The following is a 27,407-nucleotide window of genomic DNA, read 5'->3' as shown; positions in this document are numbered from 1 at the left end:
GTCTGGGGAAGGTGTAAAACGCTGAGAAGAGGCTGCCCTAGCGGTTCAGGAACCATGGTAAACAAGGGCCAGCATTTCCCCTGCCTGAAGCACCAGCCTGGGACCTTTTAAAGGGAAGTAACTGAATCTCAAATTTCCTTTCCAACAGAATGAGATGTTTTTCCAGCTTTTAAAAACTTCAGGATGTCAGATTCAAATCTTTTATTTATTTGATTATAAGCTTTAAGGAAGACAACCACTCTGTAATGATGGCAGACTGGGAAAAGTGTCTGTTTCTAATGAAGATGCCCCACTATGGTTTTCAGATCCGACTCTGTAAGGGACTAAACTAGTCCTGGGCCCATTGTGCTCATTTATCACATGCTCCATCTCCAAGCATCAGTGCAGCTAAAACAGGTAAGATGGATACAGCTTGCAAGTATCATCTGTATCTCTCTTGGAAGAATCTCCCTTTCGGGTGCAGATGAAGGTGGATGGCACCAGGGACACCTGCCTTACCACCCTCCCCATGGCATCCTGCACCAGGAGCAGTCACACAACTGCTAAAGCTGATCCCCATTTCCGCAACCCAAATCCCAAGCTCAACCCCTACTAGGTGGCCAAAGCCCACCTCCATGAAGATCTGTGAACCTTCTAAAAGCCAAGAACACAACCTGGCAAACCCACCAATGCCAAAGAAAACAGTGTATGTTCCTCTTTCCTACTTTCTGCTAGGCCACATGCATTGGTCCACATTTTTGAGACAAGACACCCCTCGGACATCTCAGCTCATGCCCTGCCCCCAGGGCAGCATCTGGCACCTACATCTCCAGATATGTCTCCCATAGGACATGAGGCACAGTTCACTCCTCTGTGGCGTGGGCGTCCCATCAGCCTCCAAGGAAGACAACCTCAGCCAAGGTTACATGTCTCTTCCCACTTGCACACACAAAACCCATGCACAGCTTAGCTCCAAGCCTGTCCAACTCCAGCAAAAGTATTGTAGAGGTTTCTCCAGAAAAATGAGTTTATGAACCTGCTAAAGGAACATACACATGCTCCTCAGCAGGATTAAATGTTTAAAAACAAAGGAGTCACAGCTACAAGCAGAAGAACATGGGCACAGCACATCATTAGGGTTTCCTGCTTGCCCATCTCCCACACTTTCACAGCTGCTCTCTCCTAGCCCCAGACACAGCCCCTCCTTTCCCACCCTCCACACCAGGCAATGTTTTGAGCCTCTAAAACACCGACCGCTCAGTGACCCTGGTCAGCCCACCCAGTGCCACCCACCAACTCTCTCCCCTCAGGTCCAGGTCTCCCCAGCCACCAGCTCCAGTCCCAGTCCACCCCTGTTGCTGCCTTCTGGCACTATTTGCTGAACCATCTCTTCCTTCACACCAGGCTTTGAAGTGGATTCCCAAAAACCCAACCTCAGCAGGAACCCCTTCAACAAGGGCTCACCAGGACTGACCAGCCACAGCACTGATCCTATCTACAAGGACATGCATATCACCAGCACCTTGGCTTCTTTCTCTTATCTCACATATATCACCCTATTTAAACTAGAATATGTATCATTGTGGTGGGAGTTTGCCTTCTGAATAAGGTGTCTGCAATGTAAATCTAGCCATTTGTGATCTTAATAAATACAATAAGCAATACATCAGCCACACCTAAGGTGGTGCTTAGAGACCCAAGACAAGAATGTCATGCCACGTTAGCAAACAAATGCTTTTTGTCTTAATAATCCTTACAACACCCCATATGCTTTTCTTTAAGCCCAAATGCTTCAGTTTTCCTTCCTTAGCCAGGAATGGGGACACTCATCATCTTGGCTGCTGCCTCATTCTGTCTAATCATGAGCTAATGAATCTAACAGGTTTTCAACTGATACCACAAAGGAAAAGAAGAATCCTGAAAGAAGTAAAATTTGGAATTGTCTTCTGCTCCAAATACATCATACTTATATAAGCAGTTTTCTGATACACATCCTGTTTAGGATACACATCCTTCACAACACTACAGCAATTTCAGAGTATTGATGCATGCCATACCTCTGTAAGCAGAAAAACATTCAGCCACTAGAAATAACAAATAAATTACATTTTAAAGTTCCCTTTATCACACTGATATGAGGAAACTGTTGTACACTCAAACCTGACCAGATCCAACACCAGATTAGGCAGATGTAGTCCACATATGGAAAGAAAATTCCAGCTTCTATCTGAGAGAATACGCAATAGCCCTGGCAACACTCAAAATCTGCTCTCAAGGACTGGCCTGGTAAGTCAAACAAAATCATCCTATAGAAGACTGATCTGAAATCATGAAACTCATGACTGATTTAAATTACTTTTCTGAGGGATACAGCAAAGTTTTTAGAAACTTCTGTTCATGGAACTAACATACTCGGAAATGGGAATTTTTAAGAGTTAGTGAAACTCATTTAGACAGTTTTCAGCCATATGAAAGTTTCCATTAGCTTTAAGTAGATTTAGAGGAGGTACAAATTATACAAAGCTTGCATTCCTACAAGTTTTGTATAATTAAATATCAACAGGAGGCAACAAAATCACTGATGATATGATACTGAGGGAAGGAGGGCACCAGCTCAAACAACCAAAAGAATTCACTGTGGCATCAAAAGCTGATAAAAATCCATTAAAAAGCCAGGATTTATTAGTTTCACCAATTACTTTAGTACAGTTCATACAGACATCTGAACAAGAATCAAACACCCATGTGCTAGGGGCCACAAAGACAGAACCTTTACCCCACACTGATTTAAAAAAATTAAATAATTGAGAGACAGATGCAGACACGTAGATAAGGCAAAATAAAAAGGGAGAAGAGATAGAGATAAGGATCTGCTTTCCTCAAAGTCATCCTTGGAAATACAATATTCCCACAGTGCTTTTTCCAGCCAGGCACAGAGCCTTCCGCTAGACCTCAAGACATCAGGAAATCCATGATGCGTACCTTGGAAAACCACACCCATCCCAAAAGCCCACACATTTACATAAAGTTTCAATTCCAGGAGCAAAAACAGCTTGCCCCTGCCCTCCACTTGCCCCAGAGGTTGATCATTGGGCCTTGCCAGACACCCATGTGCCATTCACCTGAATGGAGACACAACTATCTCTAAATGCATCCTTCCACAAACACCCCAGCTCTTTCAGAGCCTGTAACATGCTCCACAACAGGGTGTCACTTCTGTGTTTCACTGTCACAGCTTTCCCTGCTGACTGTGCTTGGGGGTGCTGTCCCTGCTTTCTTCTGGGCCCTTGAAAATACCCTTTAAATTGCACTGCCCAGAGCACAGACATTATTACTCCCTTCTCACAGTGCTCTCATTAGCATAATCTTCACAGATAAAAAACACAAACTGGGCTCCTGCGCCCTAGAGATACCAATCAATGAGAAAGGCTGTTTTTGCAGGCTGGATCTTTTAGAGTCAGAGAATACTTTTTCCAGAACTACTAATACTACTGCCTAGTTGCAGGACTGGTATAGGTGCAGAAAAGCATTCCGTCACACCCAAACCGCAGATAAAGCACACTGTCTTCCATTTTAATATTAATCCTGTCTGCTGCACAGTGCCAGAGTTTAGACTTTGCCTCAACCTTACTGTAGTTTAATTATTTAGGAAAATAATTATATAAAAGAAAGCAAATTCTTCTGCCTTTGTTCACAAGACAGAAAAATTCCATTCTGTAGAAGCACAGAAGCTCCCTCAGGCACCATCTCCATATGCACACGTGGCAGGGATGTGTCAGGCTAAAGAGCAATCAATGAACCCTTTCCCTCCTCACTCTAACCTCCATCTCTGCATTTGCTGGAAACCTTATGGAAACAGCCTGGACTCCGTGTTTGCAGTGAGCAAGTGTCAGAACTCAGGCAGCATCACCCAGCCCCTGATCATCTACATCAGACCCATCGCCCCATGCCGGGTCTGTGGTCAGCTTTGCACAGTATTCACTCTAAAAATTTACATAAAGGTGGTTAAAAGGCACAGCCATTCAGCAGGTGCAAGAAGGATTTGTTGGTATTTTAACATGTGAGTAAACTGAAACAGAGCTGAGGGACATTCTCAAGGGTACAAAGACTTCAGGGCATTGCCAGAGTCTGGATTAAGCTCCATTCCTGAACATATGGGGTTTCTTTATAGATCACTTTCTCTCCCTCCTACTAAAGATGCAAATAATGTCACAAATGTTTTATTTTCCCAAAATTTTCTTCAAATCTGGTTTATGCACATTCAAAAAAGGACATTTGCAAAAGGTTTCAATAAAGTAGAAAAACACATCACAACATATTAGAAAAAAAAAAGTTTTAATGTAGTTGTTCTTGACAGGTTGCTTGAAGCTTAGCCACACCTGCAATTGAGTTCTCTCTATTTCACACGGTTAGTGCCCAGAACTGCTACAGGAAAATAGCAACCAAAGACTAAACCGAGTTCCCAGGGAGACACCTGCTGGCGACAGCTTGGGGTTTATCAGCCAAAACCCGAATGAATAAGCAGATACCTGGGGAAATAGATAGGTGAAATTTTGTCTTACTGGACTGTCTACACCCTATACAGATGAAGATAATTATGAGGTACACCAACAATTTGAAGCCTTTAAATAGCAGATGTTTTTCACCAGTGAAGGGCAGGAGCATCATGTGCAGACAGGGTAGGTGACTCCAGCCCCACAGGGCAGGTCCAAATTTCCAGCTATCTGCACCATCTGCTGCCATGACATCATAGGATGAGGCACTTCTCCAGCCTGCACTCCCCAACTGGCATTCTCTGCACAGATCCCTCTCTCTACCTCCTCGGGAATTACGGCCAGTGCAGCTCACCTCGATGCTGACTGTCCCAACACCCTTCAGTGTCAAGAAAGGGAAACTGCAGTTTCTATTGTATCACTTATTGCTTCTTGAAGGGATGCTCATTCTCTACAAACGCAGCACACCGAGGTGTAAAGCACTGACAACTAGCAGGCAGAGGTGTACTAGGAAGGAACGAGCATCCTGACATTTTTAGGACAAAGGACTGTTACAAAAAAGGGCAGAAGTCTCTTGCTGCCTCCAGTTACCCAGAGCACATTTGGGGGAGAAGACAGAAATGCTGCAGATCCCACTTCCAGCCACCACAGAACATCCTGCAAAGCCTGCTACTGCACACAATCCTGCAGCAGAAAGCTTTCCAGAAATATCTACAAGGAGATAAAAATGTCATGCTGCAGCCTTGTTTCCTTTCTGGACAGGTCTCAGAGGATAGCTGGGTCGGTGCAGTCAAGCCAGTAAGATGTGCTGGAGGGACCTGGGGAAGCTGCAGCATCAGCCCTGTCCCAGTACCTTCATTTAGATCTATTTACAATCAGTAACAGGGGCAACATGTTGCCCAGCACCTCGTATTTGCCATGAATGACCCTCTTATGAGACGGTGGCACATCCTGAACTTTCCAAGCAGACACCTCTGAGCCAAGAAACAAAACATGCAATTATTCCTGAACAAAGATGGAAAAAACAAGGCTGTCAGTCTATGTCTCCTGTACAGCCACAGAAAACAGGAGCCAGGGCTTCGTTCATCTGTCTGGTTAAAGGTTAATGCAAGAACATAGGTACATCTGCAAAAACTGTATGGTGCTATGCACATCACACATCAATGACTCTCACCCAGAATGCCTTGACTGATGCATAATTAATAGACTTTAATTAGATGACCATTTAAATACTGTAAAATGCTCAGTCGGCAATAGCCATGAGATAAGAACGTCTAAAACTGCAGGTGGTTGAGACAAAAGAAAAACCACAAGGGGAAAATTAGGGACCAATGAGAACAACTTGACAGCCTAGGTGCCTCTTAAAACAGATTTATCAACTACTACAACAGGCATGACCAGTGTGATGACCAGGAATCTCTACCATAAATTAAAGCTTCATCTTCACAAAGATGCATGTTAGTACAGACTGCGAAGGCACATACGCAAGCAAAGTGTACAGACAAGTATTTAAGAAAAACTCAGAGTTCAATTTTATGATCAAGGCTATGCTCTGTAGCCAGAAATGGTTACCAAACAGTGGTCTGAGATGCTTCTGAGCTCCTGGGACAATGGCTACTAGGTTAGAGTTGGCTGTATGTTCTCCAGAGCATCCACTGCAGCTGTCAGCAATGGAAAAGGATGGTTGATGCTTGTTGTGCAGTATTTAGTAGGACTGACTGGCTGCATCAGCATTCTCCTGATGCACTACAAAGTACACGTTTCTGCCTACACTCAACTAATAAAAGTAGGACTTAGGATGATTCTTGCCTCCTCACCACTTCAATTCAACTCCATGAGAGCAAGTAGAGTCTTTGATAAGCTGCACTGATACAGGATTTTGCAAACTGTGCTTCAGCACCATGACACCAGTGCCTGTGTTTGCAGCTTGTGCCAGCATTCGTAATGTCTACATAAGCACATTCAACTACATCCAGAGCTTAGACCAGCAACCTGTTAGAGTTGGTGAGAAGTCTCTATTCCCTACCCACATCACATTCATTTTGGTAGTTACTGGCACAGGGAAGCAATGGTTTGCCAACAATCAAGCCCACTTGGCTTTTATTCCCAGTGTCTCAAAAGAGAATAAACATTCCCTTAATTAGTAAAATTCATTTACTAAGGAATAGTTAGCTAGCATATCACTTTTCTCAGGATCATTGTAGAAAAAAAACCTTATTGTATTTATTATGATCATTGAAGATCAGTGATTTCCATGGTAGCTTTGAAAATGTTCTTTTTTTTAGAAGCAAAAGCAGAAACTAGTAGATAACAGATTATGAAAACATTCTGGACTCTAAAAGCACCCAAAAACTCAGAGCAGGAAGAAATGTTTTACTTTTAGTGAAAAAATGTTTGTTCAGTAACTTTGAGAATGAATGTTCAATAACAGTAATTTATAATACTACTCTGCACAGACTTGTGTATGATCTAGATAGTATTAATTCCAGGTTTTTGATACAGTGGAAACAAAGGCAAAATTCACATAAGGAGGTTGATTCCAGGTCATGCAGAAAAGTCAAAATCAGAGCACGTGTCAGAAGATGTATCAGAGTATAGGATTCCCTTTATTTAACCATCATCACACTAGGCTAAATTGTGTTTCCAGCTCTATACATTGGGGATGGAGGTGAATGCAAGAGTATGCAAAACCTGATCTAATATTTCATTTTTTTTAGATGCTAATATCTCAGATTTTCTTCTTCTATGCAGTTTCAAGTGAGCATGGAGATGTTTTAGTACATCAAGTAGTGGTCTGTTCAACAAATACTTCAGGACAGTGTATGGTTTCCATGTGGTTGTCTTACAGAACCTAAAGAATCTAATTGATATTTACTATGGCTTCAAATACAAGCACAGTGTGAATGCCTGATCTACAAGTGGAAAGCTCCAATTCCTGAGACACATCAGTTTCTTGGGCCTTCTTTACACACCCTTCAAAGCCCCAATTTAAGCAAATCACTGCCTCAAGGAAAAAAATCATGGGAAAAAAGCTCCAAAGCCAAAACTGTGTCACAGTAACACAGCTTATAAAATATTAACAGTCAGCATGGCTTCTGTTTTCCTGAAGCTTGTTCCCCCACTCCCCAATGCCTTTAAAACAAAAGACAAATCTAAGCACCTTCATCCACTTTTCTCCCCCATAAACAATCATCATCATTAGGTACAGCAAATAAAGCAAGTCATATTCAGAGGGAGAAAAGCAAATACAAAGGTGGAGTCAAGACAGCGCTGAAACTTTCATTCCTTTTGTCATTAATGACTTCAGACTACTAAATCTGATATTTGTATTTCAGAGGCAAAGTGAAACCCTGAGCAAGCAAGGGAACTCCAGTGTGCTACAAAGAAGAAAGCATCCTTCCGAAAGAGCTTTCAGTATAAATAATGCAGTCATAGCATAGTTAAAAATAATTACTGTTATTCAGACTTTATATATAGACAAAAAATAAGCACAAATATCCTCCTCCTTTCCTTTTAAAAAAAAAAAGAGCAGTTAAAGAAAAGCAAATAGTTGTGTCCTAATCAGTCTGTTTAACACAGTCCTGGTAACCTATTTTTATTTGGCCTCCATCAGTGCTGCTGTTCACTTTCTCCCCATGACTCAGCATCCTTTTTCAATCATCCTCAGGTCCCTGCACCAGGGTAAAACTTAAGCCTGTCACGCAGCTATACAAAACCTTCTGCCATGACTGAAAGTTGGACTCAGTAATTGACTCTGATACCACAGCTGGTCATTTGACTGCTTTAGTAACCATCCTATTTTCCTCCCATATATTGTGTGCACAGTAAAAGACTTCCAAAACTGCCACATCCATGAAAGAATGATGAAAGAAATCAGTTTCCCCACATAAAGCTATTTACTGCATCAAATAAATATGTCAGGATCAATTAGGAAATCCGAATTGAAAAAATGTGGTGTGACAGACCAGTAAAATCTTGATTCATCTGACCTGAACTCCTGCATCTCCTATACCACTTGACTCTAAATCCAAGGCCACCCTTCCCACTAGAAGAGCTAAACAAAGGGACTAAGGGCAGGCTCATTTTGACCTTAATCACTTGGTTTAAATCAAAGTTCAGAACTTGGTAAGAGGTGGTAGAAGCTGTGAATAAAGATTTACAGCAAGCAAAAGATCTCCTCTGGTTCAAGGGCAAAGTCTGTCAAGTAAAAATGAAGGATGAATTTACTTCAGGACTCAGACACATGATCAAATTATTGCTGCTTAACAAGTTATAAGACATCAGCTGAGCCAAAGTAACAGCCCTTGTGCTGCTCTTAGGCTACAGCAAGTGCAAGGTAATATAACATAGCCCTAAAGAAAGCAAGTCAAGTAGAATCATCCACATTTACCACAAAGAATACAAACATTAATCACAACCCAGCTAAACATCTTACCCTGCATATAATCATTAAAGACTTCACAAAACAAATGCTGACACCTAAATGGAATTGGGGACATTAAAAAAAACAAAGAGATTCCCATGCAAAAGCTGGGAACGCTGATTGCAGTTTTAAAAAGCCTGGCATAGCCATTTTCACCACTACTAGGGAAAGAAAGAAGTCAAAATCACTCATCTTTCCTTAGCAGTGACACCCTCTCACAAGTGACTCTGCCAACTTAAGAGAAGCTGACGTAGAACAAGATTGAGACAATGTGCTGAGCACCGCTGGTTTAAGTCCTTCCTCATTCACTAAAGTTACTGAAATCATAGTGAGCTTACATCAACAGCAAATGCTGGTGTTCATGAAGCTAAACACCCCAGATCTGAATGGCCATAAGGAATCTCAAATCCATGCTGATGCAAAGAAAACCTACATGCCAGTCTCACAGGATACCTAAATCCAACTGATTTCCATCTATATAGATTTCTGGGTTCCCATAGGCACCCCTGCCTCCATGCAAGACTTGAAAGAAGTCAGTAAGTCAAAACCAAAAAGAAAACAACACTTCATTAATACAAGGAACCATTTTCTAAACAGCTTGAGATCTCTCCTTTCCCTAAGGCAAGTCTGGCTGGCAAAGCAATTCTGTACATCTGTGACCCTGAAAGATCACTGCAATGATAATTCAAATGGACAAATTGGATAGGAGCTTCCTCCCCCTTACACTGATTTGTCTACGCTGTAGAAAGCTACTTTCCTTCCTATATGATATTTATTCTTTATTCCTGAAATGCAAGCTGTAAAGTGTGGCCCATATAAAGGTTCAGCTCCTAGAAACAAGCTGGCCCCTTTTCAGTAGGCTGCTCGTAATGTAAATGCAGGAGAACCACTGACTTCATTACACAACTGTGTTTCTGCTTTGTTAAATACTGTATCAAATTGTAACAAAAACTGTAAAGGAAAGCATAAATATACATGTTAAGATGAACATTTCCTACTCTTATTTTGGTTATAGGATATACAATTCACCTTGAAGCTTAAACTCATTAACCTTAAAACTTACAAAGATTTTTACTACTTGCCTGAAACACAGATTACATAACACAGCCAAAATCTATGTAACCAGAGCTTAGTATGATACTTGATGTACACAAGCCTGAGTTAAAGTTTTGGGAGATGAAAATAGGCTCTAGAAAGGGTCCAAGCAGAGCTAAAGAGATTAAGTTTCTATAACACACAGGGAAGGTGAGACAGGGAATATAGAAGGCAAGACAGAAATTACTGCAAAACACATAACAGGAGTTCACAAGCTGTGTGCTTTGTGAGCCATCCTGGGAACTGGCACATATGCATCGCCTTGTTTGTCAGATCAACTCCTATCATGCTCAAAAAGCAAGAGTCAGGCATCCCTTTCAGTCCAGCAATTCAATTAAATACTTCCTAGTGACTGAAGCTATGATTCTTTATTCTCCACTATTATGAAGTCACTCCACACAGTCTGATGTTGAAAGTAAAAAAATCACTAAAACCTTGTCATACCGAGGAGATAATTTAAACATCTAATACTGCCACTAACAATGCCTTCTTGGCTGGTGTTTTGTAAGTTGCTAGACACAAGTCAAAAGCCTAGCATAACTATCTAGGGTGAATCAAGGACGACCAATTTAGACCTTCTTCCTGTTCAGACATGTACTGTAATGCATGATGATTTTCTGGACAGGCCTCCAAAACTTCAGGTTCCCCTACTCTCTGGGACTTACAAGGTAGACAAATCAAGATATTAAAGGCACTCTGTGTCTCATGTGCTGTAAGGTGATCAAACACACCTAGAATTTACATTTCAGAGCAGGAACCAAAGAGAATAACACATGTCAAAGAATTAAAAAATTTGATTTTGAACACATTTCATTTCAGACACAGGAGCATGCCTTAAGTCAGAGGTACAAGCATTACAAGGATGTACCAAGACTAAGATGGCATGGTTCTGCTTTCTAGCATTAACATTGAAAATTTCATGTGAAGACCTTTTGAAATATGACTGCTCCTTTTACACTTATCAAAAAGGAGTGCATGAGTTGAGGAATGTTAAAAAAATGGGAGTAAGTTGTTCAAAATTAAATATGTGTTAAAGGGTAAAATCTAACTAGGAAAATAACAGTCCTTCCATACCATTTATTTCACAGTAGCATGTGAAAAGCTATACACTCATGTATATATACAAGTATATATATCTGGGCTTTCACAGTGACTCAGAGCTCTGCAAATACATCTGTCCCAAGCCAGTTGTAAAAACTGTTTGAGAGCAGATTCGCTATTTCTGTTTACTCATTCACCAAGTAAAAGGATCTTGACAAGCAAGTAAATTCCTTTAAAATTGTAATACTGCTTAGGATCAACAGTCAGATTCCAGACTCTTATGCATTTGCTTTACATTTTCACAAATTGGAAGCAGGAGTGGCCATGTCAGTGTTATGCTCTATGTAACTAAGTGTTAATACTCACTTTGACAGGCAGGATTACTCTCTGTTGACACACTGAAAAATGCTCACAAACTCCATGACTCAAACATTATCAGATATGGAAGTGGTAATAGCACAGAGGAGGTGTGAAAGTGGAGGCAGACATGAGCACCAAATTAGCAAGTTTTTATTATTAGCAGCTGTCTCCAGGCATTGCTTAGACTATCTGAAGAATCAGTATGAACTAACACCAAAAAATGTGCATGAACAATTGACTGTAAAGATGTGAACTGAAGGAACACAGAAAAGCGTATCAGTAGTAGCATATCAAAAAATGTCAGGAAACTGGGTTACAAAAGAAAAAGCCGCATAAATCGTTCTCCACCCAATTCAGTAATTTTTAGCAGGCAATACAGGCTGCTGGTACCTTGTTTAACATAAATAACAGGGAATGCTCATAGGGCACTGCCATCTGCCAGCAGCTGTCACTGAAAATGGAACACGGGGAGCAAGGAGCAGTTAGTAGCACCCTGTCTCCAGAAGCAAACAAAATTCAGAAGAAATAGGAATAAAGTGTGGGGGGAAATAATGTCTTATCAAATCCCTAAAACCAAATTCTATGCTCAATGTGTAGATAAATCTTCAGCATTTCTGGAGTAGACAAGTACCAATTAGAGCTTGAAGATCTGCTGGATCACTTCATTCCTTTCATAAGCAGGAGTGCTGAAGTTCTGTATACTTGCAGGTACCACAGAAGTAAGAGACTTCTGCCTAGGGATGATCTTCAGATGTGGCCAACTGCTTTACCAGGTATCAGTTTATTCAGAGAGAAAAAGGTTTGGGGCCTCCCAAAACACGAGAGCATGATAAGCCTGGTTCATCTGAAGCTCACACATCAACCACCTACATCACCTGAGCCACCTGAATCGCTCACCTCCATTGCAGAGCACGTACTTTAATTTCAAATGGCAAGAATTAGACTGGAACCAAATGGCTCGGCTATACAGTGGCTATTTACTGTTTGTACTGCTGTGGCAGCCTGCAGCAATGACTGACCAGCAGCATTCCAGTTCACTGGATATAGTGCATATCCTATCAATTCCCTGGATGTTGCCAAACACTGAATCCATGCTTAGGAGACACAAGCTAGCTAGGGAAGCGAGCATTGAGCCATTAACCTGCATGTTAACCAGCACCCAGGGGGCTTTCAGTCCAGCTAAACTAAGTCAGTTGAGCTATAAAGATGATACTACACTCACACTGCCCCTCTGGTGAGGGTCTATTCTTGGCATGATTTATTTTGAAGAGTCTGTGAAGGGATGAGAACAACTTTGTCTCCTGGCACTATGGAGAGGAATCTTAAGTCTCTTATGGAATTAAGGCATGAACTTCTCCTTACATGTCCCATTCTCATTTAGGCACCACAGATAATGAGCATAGTTCCTAATAACAAATTACTGAAAGGTCGACAAGCATCTTGGTAGAATAAAAAAACCATAAATTAATCACAAACTAGAAAAGGGGACAGAACTTAGGAATTTAAACTTTCTAAATGAAAACTTTGAACTCAAAGCAATGACAATAAAGCAGCCTTAAGCCTGTTCAAGTCTCACTCCTGCAAATGCACCACCATGCTGGTAAATCATCTGGTTCTCTTTGGGAACCATCTGCGCTTGCCTTCACTTATAGAAGAATTAGCAAACTGAGGAACTGGCACATGTGAAGCACAGCATGTAACAGACAACTATAGACTGACTTTCAGCTTCACTCAGAGACTGAAAGCTAGTAAGATCAGGTTTTTGAACTGGGAAACAGGAATTTCAATGCCACTTTTACCTACTGGCATCCACAAGAAATGAATGCTCCAATTAGTGTCATTTTGATCTGTTTGCATTGCCTTTTTTCCCCATGAAAAGCTTCAAGGGCCCCTCGTATGCTTTTCCTCCACTTTGCAAATTGGAGACTGAATTGATGAAGTCTCCACTGAAAAGCAGAACAGAGGAAATGCATCAGAGAACTTCCAGTCCCTCTTTTTTTTTTTTAATAGTAATTTTGTGGTTAAATATTAGAACCAGGGTCCTACTAATTCATCTGGAAATTCTCTCCCACTGACACAAAGAACCACTCATAATTCCTGCCTGGAATATGGGTGGGTTTGTTGACTTGAGGGTTGGTTCTCAATCCCTTAGATTACACTTAAACCAGGCTTACTTAGCTTATTTTTGCAACTATATGAGGAAAGAAGGTCAAAAACTTTACTGAGACGAAGAAAATGCATTCAAACATCCTGAGCTACAAGAAATGTTTAGGCTGTCTAAATAGAGAACAGGAGTACAGAGCTCTATCTGCAAAATAAAGCTTAATATTACAAGTAAAGGTTCAGAAGACTTCTAAAAATAGTATTTTGAAGAACAGCATGAAGATTAAATAGAACAAAATACAGCTCACCTACTAATTTGTAGCAAGCTGCTCCCCAGACAAACAATTAGAATATATCCACATTTAAATATCAAGTTTTAAGTTCTTAATATTAAAATCAAAGAGCAATCTGCACCTTAATGCTTCACTGAAAATGATCCTGTGCAACTTGACACTCACACTGATGACAGACCAATAAAACTAGAGTGAAGTATTCTCACCAGTTCTAGTATAACACCAAATCAGCAGAAGATGTGCATTAAATGATACAGGCTGCCATTTATAGAAGTGCCTCTGTTGTGGCTTGCAGCCTTTTCATGCTGACATCAGATTGTCTTGTTAGCTGAGGTCACATTTTCTTCTGCCTTTAGCCCTGTTACCACTCTTGATAAACTGAAGTGCTCAGTAACAGACAAACACACCATCTCAAATGACATCGGCAATCTGTGTCTTCAGCTTACTGACACACACAGCTATAAAGTACTGAGTAAAAGAAACACTGAATTAATCTGGAGGTCTTCAATACCTACTGCGTCCTATAGAAGGAAAAATAAAATAATGGCATAATTTAGGTTGAAAGGGGCCTCTGGATGTCAAGTGATCCAATTTCCTTCCGAAAGCTGGGCTGACAAAGTTGTATTGCTCAAGGCCTCATCCAGACTAATTTTAAAAGTCTCCATGGATGGGGATCCTCTGGGCAACCTGTTCCAGTGTTTCATTCACTATCTTCAAAGTGAAAAAAACATCATGGGGAAAAAAACCAAGCATTGGGCCATCCCCTCAGTTCCTGTGGTATGTGGACTACTGGAACTTGCATAAAACTAACTGATAATCTCTTGATAAAAAGGATCTTATTTCTAATTCAGAGGTTTTCTGAAATTAGTGGTCTTACAGGTACAGAAAAGTCAGGATTCTAGCCCAAAAATTAAAAGATGAGCTGTTGATCACAGCTTTTCCCTGGTGTTCGTAGTGTGTGTTGTTTCACAGAAACCTCTTCCATGCCAAACCCCGCTGGTCAGACCATCGCTGGCCAAGGCTGCAGAGCACAGTCAAACATAGCCCAGGTGCATTCTCACCTCTAACTGGTACCATGCACCACGTTTCAGGGCATGTAAAATATGCTGGTTTAGATGGCTCTGTGATCCAGCCTTCCTGGGAAGAAGTTGGTGGAAAGGACCAAACCATTTCCCTGTAGACACACTGGAGGCCCTGAAGGAACGTCCCACTGCAGCTGATTGAGCACCTGGCCTGGTTTTTACAAAAGACACAGTATTTTGCACAGTCTGTCTCTATCACAAAGCTCCCACTGCCCCAGTATCCTACTGCATCTCTCACATTCTCAGGCAGAGTGAACAGAGATCCTTATACCATGCTTCAATAAACAAGAAATAGTTTGGACAAAAATAGGGACAAGACTGCTTTAGAGCCCTTGATAATAAATAAGCTTCAGGGAGCAACATGAAAGGAAGCAGCAAGCAAGAAGCACAATGTGCATACAAAGACACAGTACAGAATCTCTGGAGAAATCCCACTACAGTGAGAAGATCCAGCACATCAAAAAAACGGAAAAAACCCCACATCTAAGGAAAGCACTAGAGATAAGTATGGAGCTTCTTAAGGGGGAGGGGACAAAGAATAAGTTTCAGTGAGCTGGTGTATAAATATTTTGCCTGTGGAAGCTTGGGATCAGATCTTATTTAAGTCTCCAGTGAAAAGGAGCGTGATTGTCTCTCCACATCATAGAAGCTCCATGTGATTAGACGTCTCTGCAGATTCAGCTCCTGCCCAGCACAGAGCTCAAACAGCAGGAATATAAATCAGAGGTGAAGTGCACTGGCAGAGCTGTAGCAGGAAGAAGTGTGCCCAGCCCTGCCTCTTCAGACTGGCTCCAGGACTGTCCCTGATCCCCAGAAAGAGCTGGGAGGAGGTCAGGGGGAGAAATATAAATGATAGAGAACAGAGTTAGGCCCATTCTTCATAAAGCAGACCTAATTAGAAATGTCAGGTCTCATTATGAACCAGCACTCCACTAGACAGGAGCCCCATTACTCGAGAGAGATGTATGTGGAAGACATGCATTTCTTAAAGATGTACCCACACCACAGCCAAAGGGAACAGTCTCATTACATGGGGGTAAAGGCAGCCCCAATGCTGCCAACTGCATAAAAAAAAACCCCAGCAGAAGCAGTGCCAGCACTGTTTCATACCTAAAACTTCTATTTCCCCCTTCCTTCTGGAAGGCTAGGAGCAGTCATGCCTCAAACACTCATACAAGGCTATTTATAACATAGTCTACCAGCAACTTACAAAGGGTCCAGTTTATTTCTCATTGAAATCATTAGAAAGAGTCCATTAATATCAAAGGGACCAGATCTGGAGAAAAAAAAATGAGTGTAAACCTCTGCATTTAAGCATCCAAAACTCTCTTATCAAACCACTGTCCATCCTGGTCTCCAATGAAGTTCAGATATGTTTCATAATCCTTAGACATCAGTATCTGCATATAACACCAGACACTTCCATGTCAAGAATCTAAAGGACAGGTATTTATCTCTTCCTCTTTAGTGCATTGCTTGTGCCAAAATTCACCTGGCTTGACTCTGAAGGCCAACTGCAAAGCAGCAGCCATTAGCAGCTTTCCTCATGAAGATTTGTCTGCAGTGAGATCCCTGCAGGCCACATGCAGGGTGTAAACCAAGCCAGGATTATTCAGGGTTGTCTGCAGTTTTGGGGCTTCAGGGGAATAAACAAAAAAGAGACTCAAACTGCTTTTCACAATGCAACAAACGATTCCTTTGACAGAGTAGCAGGGCAGAATTAATTCCTTCAGCAAGCAGAAGAAACCCAGTCATTATACAGTATTTGCTGTCTTAATACTACAAAAATAGGATGTTTTTACTTATTATAGCTTGGTTTTGTTCTATTTCACATCGCTATATCTGAGCTACAAACAAAATACTTCAGCCAAACATAACGGAGGAGGAAGGCAGCATAATGCCAGACCAGAGCCAAGTACAGACAATGCATTAACTGTACTTCTCTCTGGAGTAACAAATCAGCACTTGTCTGCTACTGCATTTGGAAAAGGTCCTCTTCATGCCCCAAACTCACATGGCCATAACTGCAGTTTTTGTTCTACCACTGTATGTTAAAACTGGACACACCATCTGTTTTAGTAGGTCTTTCTCAGAAATGGACTCGACAGTCTAATCTCATATAGCCTCAGGTCAATGATCTGAAAATTAAGAGACTAGGTACAAGAAGATCTTCAAGCCCACAGGCATTTGATCTTAGGCTCTTTAGAAATCAACAAGGTGCTCTTCAGTCTAGACACTTGAATAAAATCTCATAGTTATGGAAGCTGCGACCACTGTAATTACAGTATACAAGGGCAGGGATGTTCTTTGTCACTGGCAGGAGAAAACACGTCTCATGTACTGTTATTGCCCCTAAAAGCCTATCCTGTATTCCACCAATTACCTTGGGATGAGTGCTGTCCTCAGAGGCTGCTAATTACAGGAGCTAAACTCAGTTCACTTGTTACATGTTCAACCTGAAAACAAATCTCATCAAATAAATGAGAGCAGCAGCACAGGAATTCATCAAAGTGCTCCACAAGAGGTGCAAGAAATTTCATCTCTCCCCCAAGCAGTCTTTGGCCACTGCTGAGGCTGCTGATTAAGGACAGCAATTGAATTCTAACTGGGACAGTGATTCTGTGTAAGAACAGCCCAGAGCATTCATTTAAAAGTAGTACCAGGAGACGACTACTCTCAAGAACCCAGCACCCAGCCAGCATACAGAAAGGAGAAAGACCCCCACTTCTCTGCCACTTTTTGTGGAGACCGAAGTATTTGTGAGCCTCAGGCAAAAATTCCTATGTCAAGAACAATTTTGTAATTCTTTCCATAACAGCAAAAGCATGTGATACCTTCACTTGTACTCACTGAAGCACTTTCCTGTGCTCACCCAACAAGTGTTGAAGTCAGAATGTGTGAAACACAAACATGACCCAAATAAGCTTCATGAATCTGCAAAGTATACAGCTATGGGATACTTTTTACTCACACCAGGTTGCCCTTTAGTGCGCCAGCCAGCCTTCCTTTAGGATAGTCAAATAACTTGTACTCCCATCTCTCTCAGGGAACTGTTGAGAATTAAAAGGCTGACCTAAAATCACTGCTATATTCACAGTGATCAATATGTGTGTGCATGGGCATGTGTATGAACCATCCTATTGATAAACTTGCCCCTGGAAGATTGTGTGTACAATAAATGACAAAGCTAAGCGATCAAAACTATGATATTTAGAGTTAGTCCTTTCATGGGAAAATGTCACCAGATTTAATATTGTTCCGGTTTTGATCCCTAAACTCTTTCTAACAGAAGATCTACAAAGCAGAGCCAGCTGGGCAAAGCAGCACAGAAGATACCAGGAAACTGGTCCAGAGATTTTAAAGAATGACCACTGCAGATTTGAGGTTTTGTTTCACAGGTGAAAACAACCTGACACCAAAACACATGAAAAAAATGGGAGGAAAAGACCATAGCAGAGAAAACAGCAACTGCAAAGGATTCCTGAACTGTGATCACCTCTGCAGCTGTACCAGATGTTACTGCAGTTTCCGTGGGAAGTGTGTAGGATTTTTTTCATTCTAATTCTTTATGAACACTGGACTGGAGATTCATCCTTGCAATGTGTTCCAACTTGCATGTATTCTCTAAGACAACCACTGAGGTCACTCAGATCCACATGGTACTTTTACCAAAGAGGAAGAAGAAGATCAGGCCCCGCATGAAAAATTTCATTCCAGATGTGCAGGATATTCATGCATTTAACTTCCATTAAGTGTTAATGGAATGGTGCACGTTAATCTTTCGCTCACAACCTCCCCACTGAACAGCAGCATCTTGTCCTTAAGCTGCTCACTCCTTTAGCCTGTATTTTATGCACATCTGTTAGTGATGTTAGTAACAACATGATTCTGCTTAGTTACACCAAAGCTTTGCCAAAATAGCATTTGTGTGTTCATATAAAACCATCAGGCTTAGGGAAGTGATGAGACACACACAACCAAAGTAACTCTGGTCTAACACTTCTTTGCAAGGAAATGCTGCACTCAAGGTACTTTGGATTCAATCCAGAACACACAATAGCACTAACAACTTACACACTTACTTTTCTTCTGACATTTGCAACTACCACAGTTCAGCAGTGGTGACCTGGAGGTCAGAAATTTCCCAACAGATAAGACCAGCTGGACTACTACCCCGGGTTCTTCATTCCACCAGCTGATCCTATAAATCTGAGAAGTTCCCAGCATGATGAAATCATCATGCTTCATTGACAACAAAGTACATGCTCGTTTTCTTTAATAAGCAATTAAATACATTAATTATTCAACACAATTCCAATTTTATTAAAATAATGGATTATTCTCAACTCCTCTTTTGACCTGGACAGGAAGAGCCAGAATGAAAAGGTCTCTCAGCTGTAGATGGTGACACTATCCACTGACAGGTGATGCAGTTCAGAAAAGGAGGACCAGCCTAGATGGTTTCTGTGTTTATTTCCTGGAGCTGGGAGGCATTTACTGACAGTGAACAAGGAACACTTCACACATGCATCCACTGCCTCCTCTGAAAATACATGCAATAATTGCCTTGGAAAACATAATATTCCAAAAGGATATTCCAAGCCCCTAAAATGAAGAACTGTGCATAGAAATGGCATGTACTGTAACATGTAGTATCCATTCCACAGCATTCAATTTGCCCAAGTGATTTCTACCTTCTGTTACATAAAAAGCTGCCAGTTAACTCGCACCTTGACGCTGTAAATATCAATACAAAACCAAGGTCTATAAAATTCAGATACCGACAATCTCAGACTTCCTAAATTTAGTCTACTACATTGACACTGTAGTAAGGATTTCAACACAACAGGTACAGTGAATGGAGAGAAAAAGGGAAAGAAAAATGATGCAGCTTTTGCAAAGATGGCTAACAAAAATCACCTCCTCTGAAAGCTAAGATAAAAAGCACAGGCTCCTTACGTATCAAAAATAAATGCAATATATGTCTCTATCCTGCAAATTATTCTTCACAGGTGAATAGATACAGATGTCCTCTGCCTTTCCATTTCACCTAATCTCCTCCAGCCTCACTGACTACCATAGAATTCCTCCGTTACAGAAATGCAGTTAAAATATAAAAATGCAGGGGAAAACACTGATTCTCCATCTGGCACATTCTTGGAACTGTGGTTCCAATTCAAAAGTACTCATAACCAATTTAAATAATCTTCCCAACTAATTTTGCAAAAGGCAACAGCTAGGAAATTAAAGTCTCAGTGATCACTCAAAAACATCACAGACCAGGAAGGGTTTCTGAAAATACCTGTCCTTCACCTCTCACAACCTGTTCCATTCCCTTATATATGCACACATCCTCTTCCTTCACCCCATCAAACAGATCATTTATCATATTTTATAGAACTTAAACTAAGCTTGATGCCCCCAGGCTATAGATGCTTCCAGGTTGTTTTTTTTAAAGTTCCACTTTTACTGCAAGATTGCTTCAGTCTCGTCACACCATTAAAAAGAAACAGAACAGTCAAATATTCAGACACTAACAAATAAACACATCCATCCCAGTGGCACATTCATTAACACCTACCTTTGCCCGTAGTCATTCTCTGCAGTGCCGACGAGATCCTGGGGAAGGGCACTGTGCTCCGGGAGCAGCCCCACAGTGCATGTCTCTCAGCAACTTAACCAGCAGCAAACTCGCCACCCTCCTACACCACTTCGCTGTGTGACCTAGCAGGCGATTGCCACCTCTCCTCCAAAATAAAAGCCTGCTCAGCATTCAGTTGAGCTCTATGTGTCCTCCTGTGCCTGCTTGCTCACATCCCTCCCTTCTACATTTCAGAGTTTAAGATCCAAGAGGCAGCAATATACTTATTTACAAAGCTGCTAGAAAGGGAGCAGAGCTCATCTTGTCCATTTATACCTTCCACAAGGATGTACTCTCAGTTAATGGTGCTCACTCAAATATCAGACATTACTGCTCTCTCAGGTCCCACACAGGTGAAGGGGTATTTACTTGTTTTTTTATGCCATAAGAATGCTGACTCAATGAAATGAATTTTCTTTTTCTTGAAAACTGAAAACCATATTCAGAGAACAAGCCATAATGGAATTTAAATTGCACAAGGAGGAAAGAATGCAGAAAAGCACAATGCAGCATTTAGTGGTTTGAAATCCCTCTGTGTTACCACAGACAGTTGTCCCTCCTTCCAGTCTGCAACTCTGCTGCTTGGATGTGTGTTGACAAACACAATATCCCACCCCCAGATGCATGGCAATACTTGGCAAATGTGGGTGATTTTCCTTCATATAATAAATATCAAAATAGCATTCAATTACTCAACTTTATTACTAGCAAAACACAGGAATCTAAAATAGTTCTAGTTTCCATCTAACTGACTCCAAGTTCTCAACTGCCTAAACAGAATTCACTTAGCAAATAGCATATTTATCTAATACATTATCTCAAATATAGATGTAGTTCTACTGAAAAGTAGCACTGCTCCTTCTTCATACGTTTTCAGTAACTGAAATTATCACATCTTCTATTTTAGCACTATTTTAATTAACTTGCTCACTCTTAGAACACACATTGATACAGTCAGCTACCAAAACTGCATCCTCCTCTCACCTTACTCTGTGCAAGCATCCACAGGGGAGAGATCTCAACTCTAGAATTCGGACTATAAGATCTCCTGCTTTGATTCCCTTGCAGCCCAAGACCACTACCACCTCCACTGTCCCTAAATCTTGCTCTCCCAAGTCAAAATTCATCACCAATAAGAAAGTTCGATCCCCTCCCTTCCCACAGGCACACCACTGCAGTATCCCTGCACACATAAATATAGAAGTATCTCTCAAAACTGTGTGACCTATATAAAAAAAAAGGTTTACATCAAAGAACATCATATTAAGATATCACAATGATCAAAAGCATAAAAAACACCCCAAAACATTTTGGCTACTGAAAGCTTTGGTTTGGGTCATTGATTGCTATCAGCCTGTGTCTCTCAGCAGATCATTTATTTTATTATTAATCTGTATTGAAACTTGATTATAAAGCTTTCTGGAGTCGTGGTCTGATCCAAAGTCAACTCAAATCCACAGAAAACCTCTACACTTTATGTTAAGGTCCTTCCAGATAGTACCAAGGAAATTCATGCAGCATGAATTTCTTGGAGTCTGTGTCCAATAGCCTCTCTCTCTGTATCACATCCAACTCAAGATCATCACACAGCGCCACATGAAGACAGCAGCTGACTAGCTGGCAATTATTGGCTCTTTCATGCTGAAAATGTATTTGTCCCAGGGGAATAAGGCATCTGCATAATTAGCAAAAGCAGTTACACAGAAAATAATTAGTTTGCTGAAAGCCCAAAGGGGGGAAAACTATAATTTTTGCTTCAAGAGGCTGACTAATTATATGCCAAATAACAAAACAGAGATGCACTGAGAATCATCGAGAAATCCAGCGTGGATTTTAACTTCATATTCTAGCTATAAGGGCTGCTGGTAGCCTAGCAACAAGCAGCATACTTGGGCATGCCAAAACCTCCCTCTGTCTTAATGAAACACCTCAGATTACTCTGCAAACCTGCCCCACCCCACTATGCATTTGATTCTTGTATTACTAAATGATAAAAACAATGCCTAGCCAAAAAAATAATTCAAGATACACTCAAAGAAGGATTCATGGATCACAACACAGAAAAATAAATACAAAACACAAATTGTTTTCAGAGACTTGAAATTCACAATCTGATTAGAGTTCATTTATTACATTTATTCTTTGGATTATGAAAGTGTTCTATTATTTTAAGCACCTTTTCTGGTAGTCTAAGTAAGATTTCTGTTTGTTTGTGTCTTGGGAACCATCAGATAGGAACCCTTTAACAACTTACAGCAACTCCCTTATCTCCAAAACACTCCTGATATACAAACAGTGCTGCTGCAATTGCTTTCTTTTACTTGAATCCTCAGTGAACCAGTAGAGGAAACTGTTATCCCAAACTGTAGTCTCGTCTCAGAGCTAAGAGACCAGTTTTCACCATATTCCACCATTCCAGAAGCGACATTTGCTTTCCCACCTGTCCAGTTCTGTAATAAGACAGGTTGGACAACCCCTTTCAAGTCTCACTGTAATTAGCACAACTTTACTGCTCAGTTATGAGTGACCCTTCAGCCAACACCTTGTTCTTGGCTACCCACCAGAAAAGCACAGACTCATTCTCCCATACAACCACTCTGCCAGACTCAAAGGGTTAACAAAACTAAGAGCTATTTCCACTATTTCCTGGGAAAGTCAAATCTTTTGGATGTGCAATATTTATCATCACCTTCCCTGGTGACTCTGACAACTGCTGAAAGTGTCACCCTTGTTCAAAAGCTGCAGAAGGTGTCAGGGACACAAGAAACCTGACAAACTTAGCTTGTCTTCAGGCCATAATAAACTTGTGACCACGGGTGAAGATAAGCCTCCTTCGCTGGCTTTACACCACCTCACCAAGGTAAACTGAAAGTTGCACAGAGCTGTTGACACATTAGATATGATGAGCATGTGTGCTGTGTTTGTGCTATGCTTGGAGGGCAAGGAAGAAACAAATCAGCCTATGGCACTACAGGAAACTGAACCCTCCCCTCAAACACACACACAAAATATATTAATAAGTAATGGTGTCAAATGAGAACTGCTTTAACTCTGCAACTACAGACTTCTTCATCGTTAGGGAAGATGAAAAGGTTCTGGCAGAGCAATAGGAGATCCTATCCCTTGCTCTCTTTGACCCCTTAACACTCCTCCGCTCTCACCATCTCCTTTTTCCCCAGGCTACTTTTTGGTCTCAGTGTCCACACAAGAGATTCAATGGAGCAGAGACTCCAAGGATTGCATCCAGCCACAGCACAAGCAAGAACAGAGAGACACCAGAGGATCAGGTTTAGCAGGCTGAGGAAGACAGGAGTACTTGTGTCTGGAAGTACTAAAAGCCTGTCAGTGGAGTCAAGGACATGAGATGGGGATCATACGGTTTCGGGCACTCGATGCACAAAAAAGTTAAATCTTCAAATTCACCAAAACAGTGAAAAAGGGGTATAAAAGAAAAAATAGTTTCCTATGAAGTCTAAAAGTAGAAGTTCTGATACATGGATGCTTTAGATAAGCAATATGTCTTACCACAGATAGCAAGTCTGTCTCATCAAACTCCAAACAACAGCAACATACACAGTACAATGATGCATCAAATTGCTTTTGGTTTTTTTTTTTTTGAAAGCCCCTTCTGTTTCACTGCCAGCAAAACATTCTGCCTTGGTCTAGCCAAGTGGAAAGCAGAGAAGCTGAGTCAGCATTAAGCTTGTTTCACTTGGGATTTCAGAGTAATCACCTGGAGGTTGTGAACCTTAAGAAGTTTGATAAGGGATTAAATATTTACTTCCCCCCCTTTTAAACAAGTACAAGGACACTTGTTTCTCAATTGCACTTTTTTACCCCTGTAAGTCTCATCTACCTGTACAGACAAAATTTTCCCACATTATGCAAAGGTATAATTTTAACCCATTCCATTTGAGGAACCTGCACTAGGTCTTCATTGTTCGCAAACATACAAGAGAATATCACATCACATTTCTGAATAATCCAAATTATAACTTCAGGATTTTCAAATAAGTTGATTTTATTATTTCCTGCAGGGATGAAGTTTGCTGTATTTAAAAATGGATATGGAAAGAAGAATTGTGCCTAGAAGTGAAAAAGATATTTTTTCCAATTTAAAAGAGCAAAGACCTCTCTGCTCTCTTGGCTTCTGAGAGCATGGCGGGAATGACCAGGGACATCACCTCTCCTGCTCTTGGCCTTGCAGAGGGTGTGAGTTTGATAGGAACCCACAGTTCTGAACTCAGGTTCTTCATCTCTGCTCTACTCAGCTGTTGGTAGAAGGATGAATTTCCTCACCAAGAATTCTCTCAAAAATCTATTCCTAAACAAGGAGTGATACCTATTAAGATTACTTCCTAACTTATAAGCTTATCAATACAAAAAACAGTAATAAACACTTGTTACTAAAGTAAGCAAATTACTAGCAAAAATTGCAAAAAACACCAGAAGAGATTAGAAGTAATTCTACTCACCACCTGAACTCTGGATCATGTTTCCAGATTTTTGGACCTCATCGAATTTTGTAAAAATTACATTCAACCTGTTTGAAAGTTAAACGAATGCACAATGAACAATTGAATTTAATTTTTAGGAATATGAGAATCATAGAATCACTAAGGTTGGACGAGACCTCTAAGATCATTGAGTCCAACCTTTAACCCAGCACCATCGTGTTCACTTCTAAACCATGTCCTGAAGTGCCACATCCACACAGCTTTTGAACACTTCCAGGGATGGTGATTCCACCACTTCCCTGGGCAGCTATCTTCTAACATCTCAAGATATTATCAGACAAATTTGGCTTCATTCAGTTCATTGGGAGCACAGTCGAAAATGTCAGTGTGGAAAGAAGTTATTTTAAAATTAAAAAAAAAAAGTCAACATGCAACTGATTAGAAAAACTAAGAAGCAACTGATATTACAGAGGTGTAAGAGATATAATTGGAAATATTACATTACTGAAGATGTAACATGGTTAATTGTAAATGCATTTCCAGTTCATCACTTTGCCTATCTTAACTATTTGCAGAAATACCACAGGACACACCCCTAAAAAACAACTTCACACAACATTTGTCTTTGGCCCTGACACTTTTCCATTTATGTGACAGGCCTGGTGGAGCAGAAGATCCCTATCACCTCTCATTATCCCTTCCCAGACAGTTTATTACTTTGAGCCACATTATGGAAGCAGATGTTTTCACTGGAGAACAAGAGGCAACAGTGCTGCCTCCATCTGCATGCACCCCACCTCCAAAATCACCTCTTCTTCCCTCCCCCTGTGCCCTGACAAGCTGCCACCTCCTCCAGCCTCAGGTCTAACCATGCTCCACCCTGCGCACTGGAGGTAAGATGCAGAGCAGCTTTCTTAGTTGAAATGGCAGAGCAGAGGGACATGGCTTTGGTTTTGGTGTAGGGTTGGCTGGGTTTTGTTTGGTTTTTTTATGGACTCTTTTTTGGTGGGTTTTTTGGTTTTGTTTATTTTGGGGGGGGTTTTAATAAAACCTTAAAACTGATTATTTTGACTGGGTTTTTTTGCATAAACACAGGCTACTTTTAAGCATCCTCTCTATACATCCAGAACATATAGGAAAAATCTTAAGTAATTTAATCATAAATAAGTTAACTAAACACCTGTAATAATTTTAGTGGTTTTCCAGATGTGGTGACATACTTGGGCAAAGGTACAGGATCCACATTAAGTGAAACCTGAGTGTTTCTGAGATGAAGAAATATCAAACCCTGATCCCAGGAAAAGGTTCAATCATGCAGCTCCCAAAGCCTTCTAAATGTAGGAAGGAAGGTAATAAAAAGAAGGCAAAAAACAGTGAAGACTTAAGGACGTTCTCAACTTACCGAGATTGTGGCAATCCTTTTTTACTGAGATCAGCCCTTACACGTTCACCAACATGTCTGTAAATTTCCACAAGGCTGTTTATTGCTGCATCTCGAACCTGAACGTGAGAGATGAGAGAAATCAATCATCTTTACAATTTAAATAACTAAATCCCTGTCCTACCTTGGAGAACTAAATTTGCATATTTCTCAGTAACAACAGTTGCCACTATACATGTTACCACAGGGTTCATGAAGGGGAGCTTCCAACCCTGCATTTCACATATTAGCAGTATCAGCAGGTCTAATTTAATTGAAAAGGTAGTGAAGGCATAAGATGAAAGGTTTCATACACTGAGAGCCTGGTTGCCTTTGCCAAACCCCACCCACTGTGTGCAATAGGTACATTTACTGAATCAAAAAAGGAGAGAGACACGAACAGACCTTGTATTACTTGGACATTATAAAACAAACTGAATTTTAAATCTGTTTTACAAACTTATGTTTCTATGTTGATAACAAAACATGGAGAAAGGGAGAAGTAATCAGTCACCTGAGTCACCATTAATTTTGCATGTTTTCCAAACTGATTTGCAAGAAACTGCTGAGCACATCCTTCCCGCCAGACAACAGAAGAGACATAAATCTGATTAAAGTGTCACCTTTCTATACTTAACCCCTTTCCTCCACCACACACAGCAGGCTCTGCAGAAACACCTCTGCCTGCAGAAACACCTACAAAGCTGTGCACTTCTGCTTCTCAAAAGATGGTCTGGTAGCTACCCACAAACCTGCACACCTTGTGACTAGACATGGAATATCTTGTGGACACAAGCTAGAATTGCCTATAGGTGAGATTCAAAGGGCAAGCACATGTGCCCTGCTTCCTAGTCAAAAAAACCCTAAACACTTGTCTCAATCTCAATTTTATTTTTGAGAAAATAATCAGAGTTTAAATACTGTTGTCACACCAGATGCACACTGGGTTATGCAACTGCATTAGTTAAAAACAACAAAAGCACTCTTTCTGAAAAGAGCTGTAATGGAACAGCTCCCACA

The 27,407-nt window shown here is 40.9% G+C and overlaps 1 protein-coding gene across 16 annotated transcripts in view; it reads right to left on the bottom strand.

The window, feature by feature from the left end:
- Nucleotides 1–27,407, bottom strand: part of CLASP1 (cytoplasmic linker associated protein 1) — a 174,077-nt gene that overhangs the window by 96,305 nt on the left and 50,365 nt on the right. For 15 of the 16 annotated variants that reach the window (XM_051787003.1, XM_051786989.1, XM_051786990.1 and 12 more), the window contains exons 7-8: nucleotides 26,370–26,467; nucleotides 24,986–25,053 (exon numbers count right to left, since the gene is read on the bottom strand). In XM_051787003.1, the coding sequence (XP_051642963.1) occupies nucleotides 24,986–25,053; nucleotides 26,370–26,467 (166 nt within the window). Of the gene's footprint in view, nucleotides 1–20,450; nucleotides 21,546–24,985; nucleotides 25,054–26,369; nucleotides 26,468–27,407 lie in introns of those variants that run through there. The other variant, XM_051787002.1, reaches the window with a different exon arrangement.

The sequence above is a fragment of the Manacus candei genome, unplaced genomic scaffold, assembly GCF_025592945.1.
Source record: "Manacus candei isolate 608988 ecotype Guabito, Panama unplaced genomic scaffold, ASM2559294v1 h1tg000023l, whole genome shotgun sequence".
Lineage (NCBI taxonomy): Eukaryota > Metazoa > Chordata > Aves > Passeriformes > Pipridae > Manacus > Manacus candei.
This window is presented reverse-complemented; position numbering and strand designations above follow the sequence as displayed.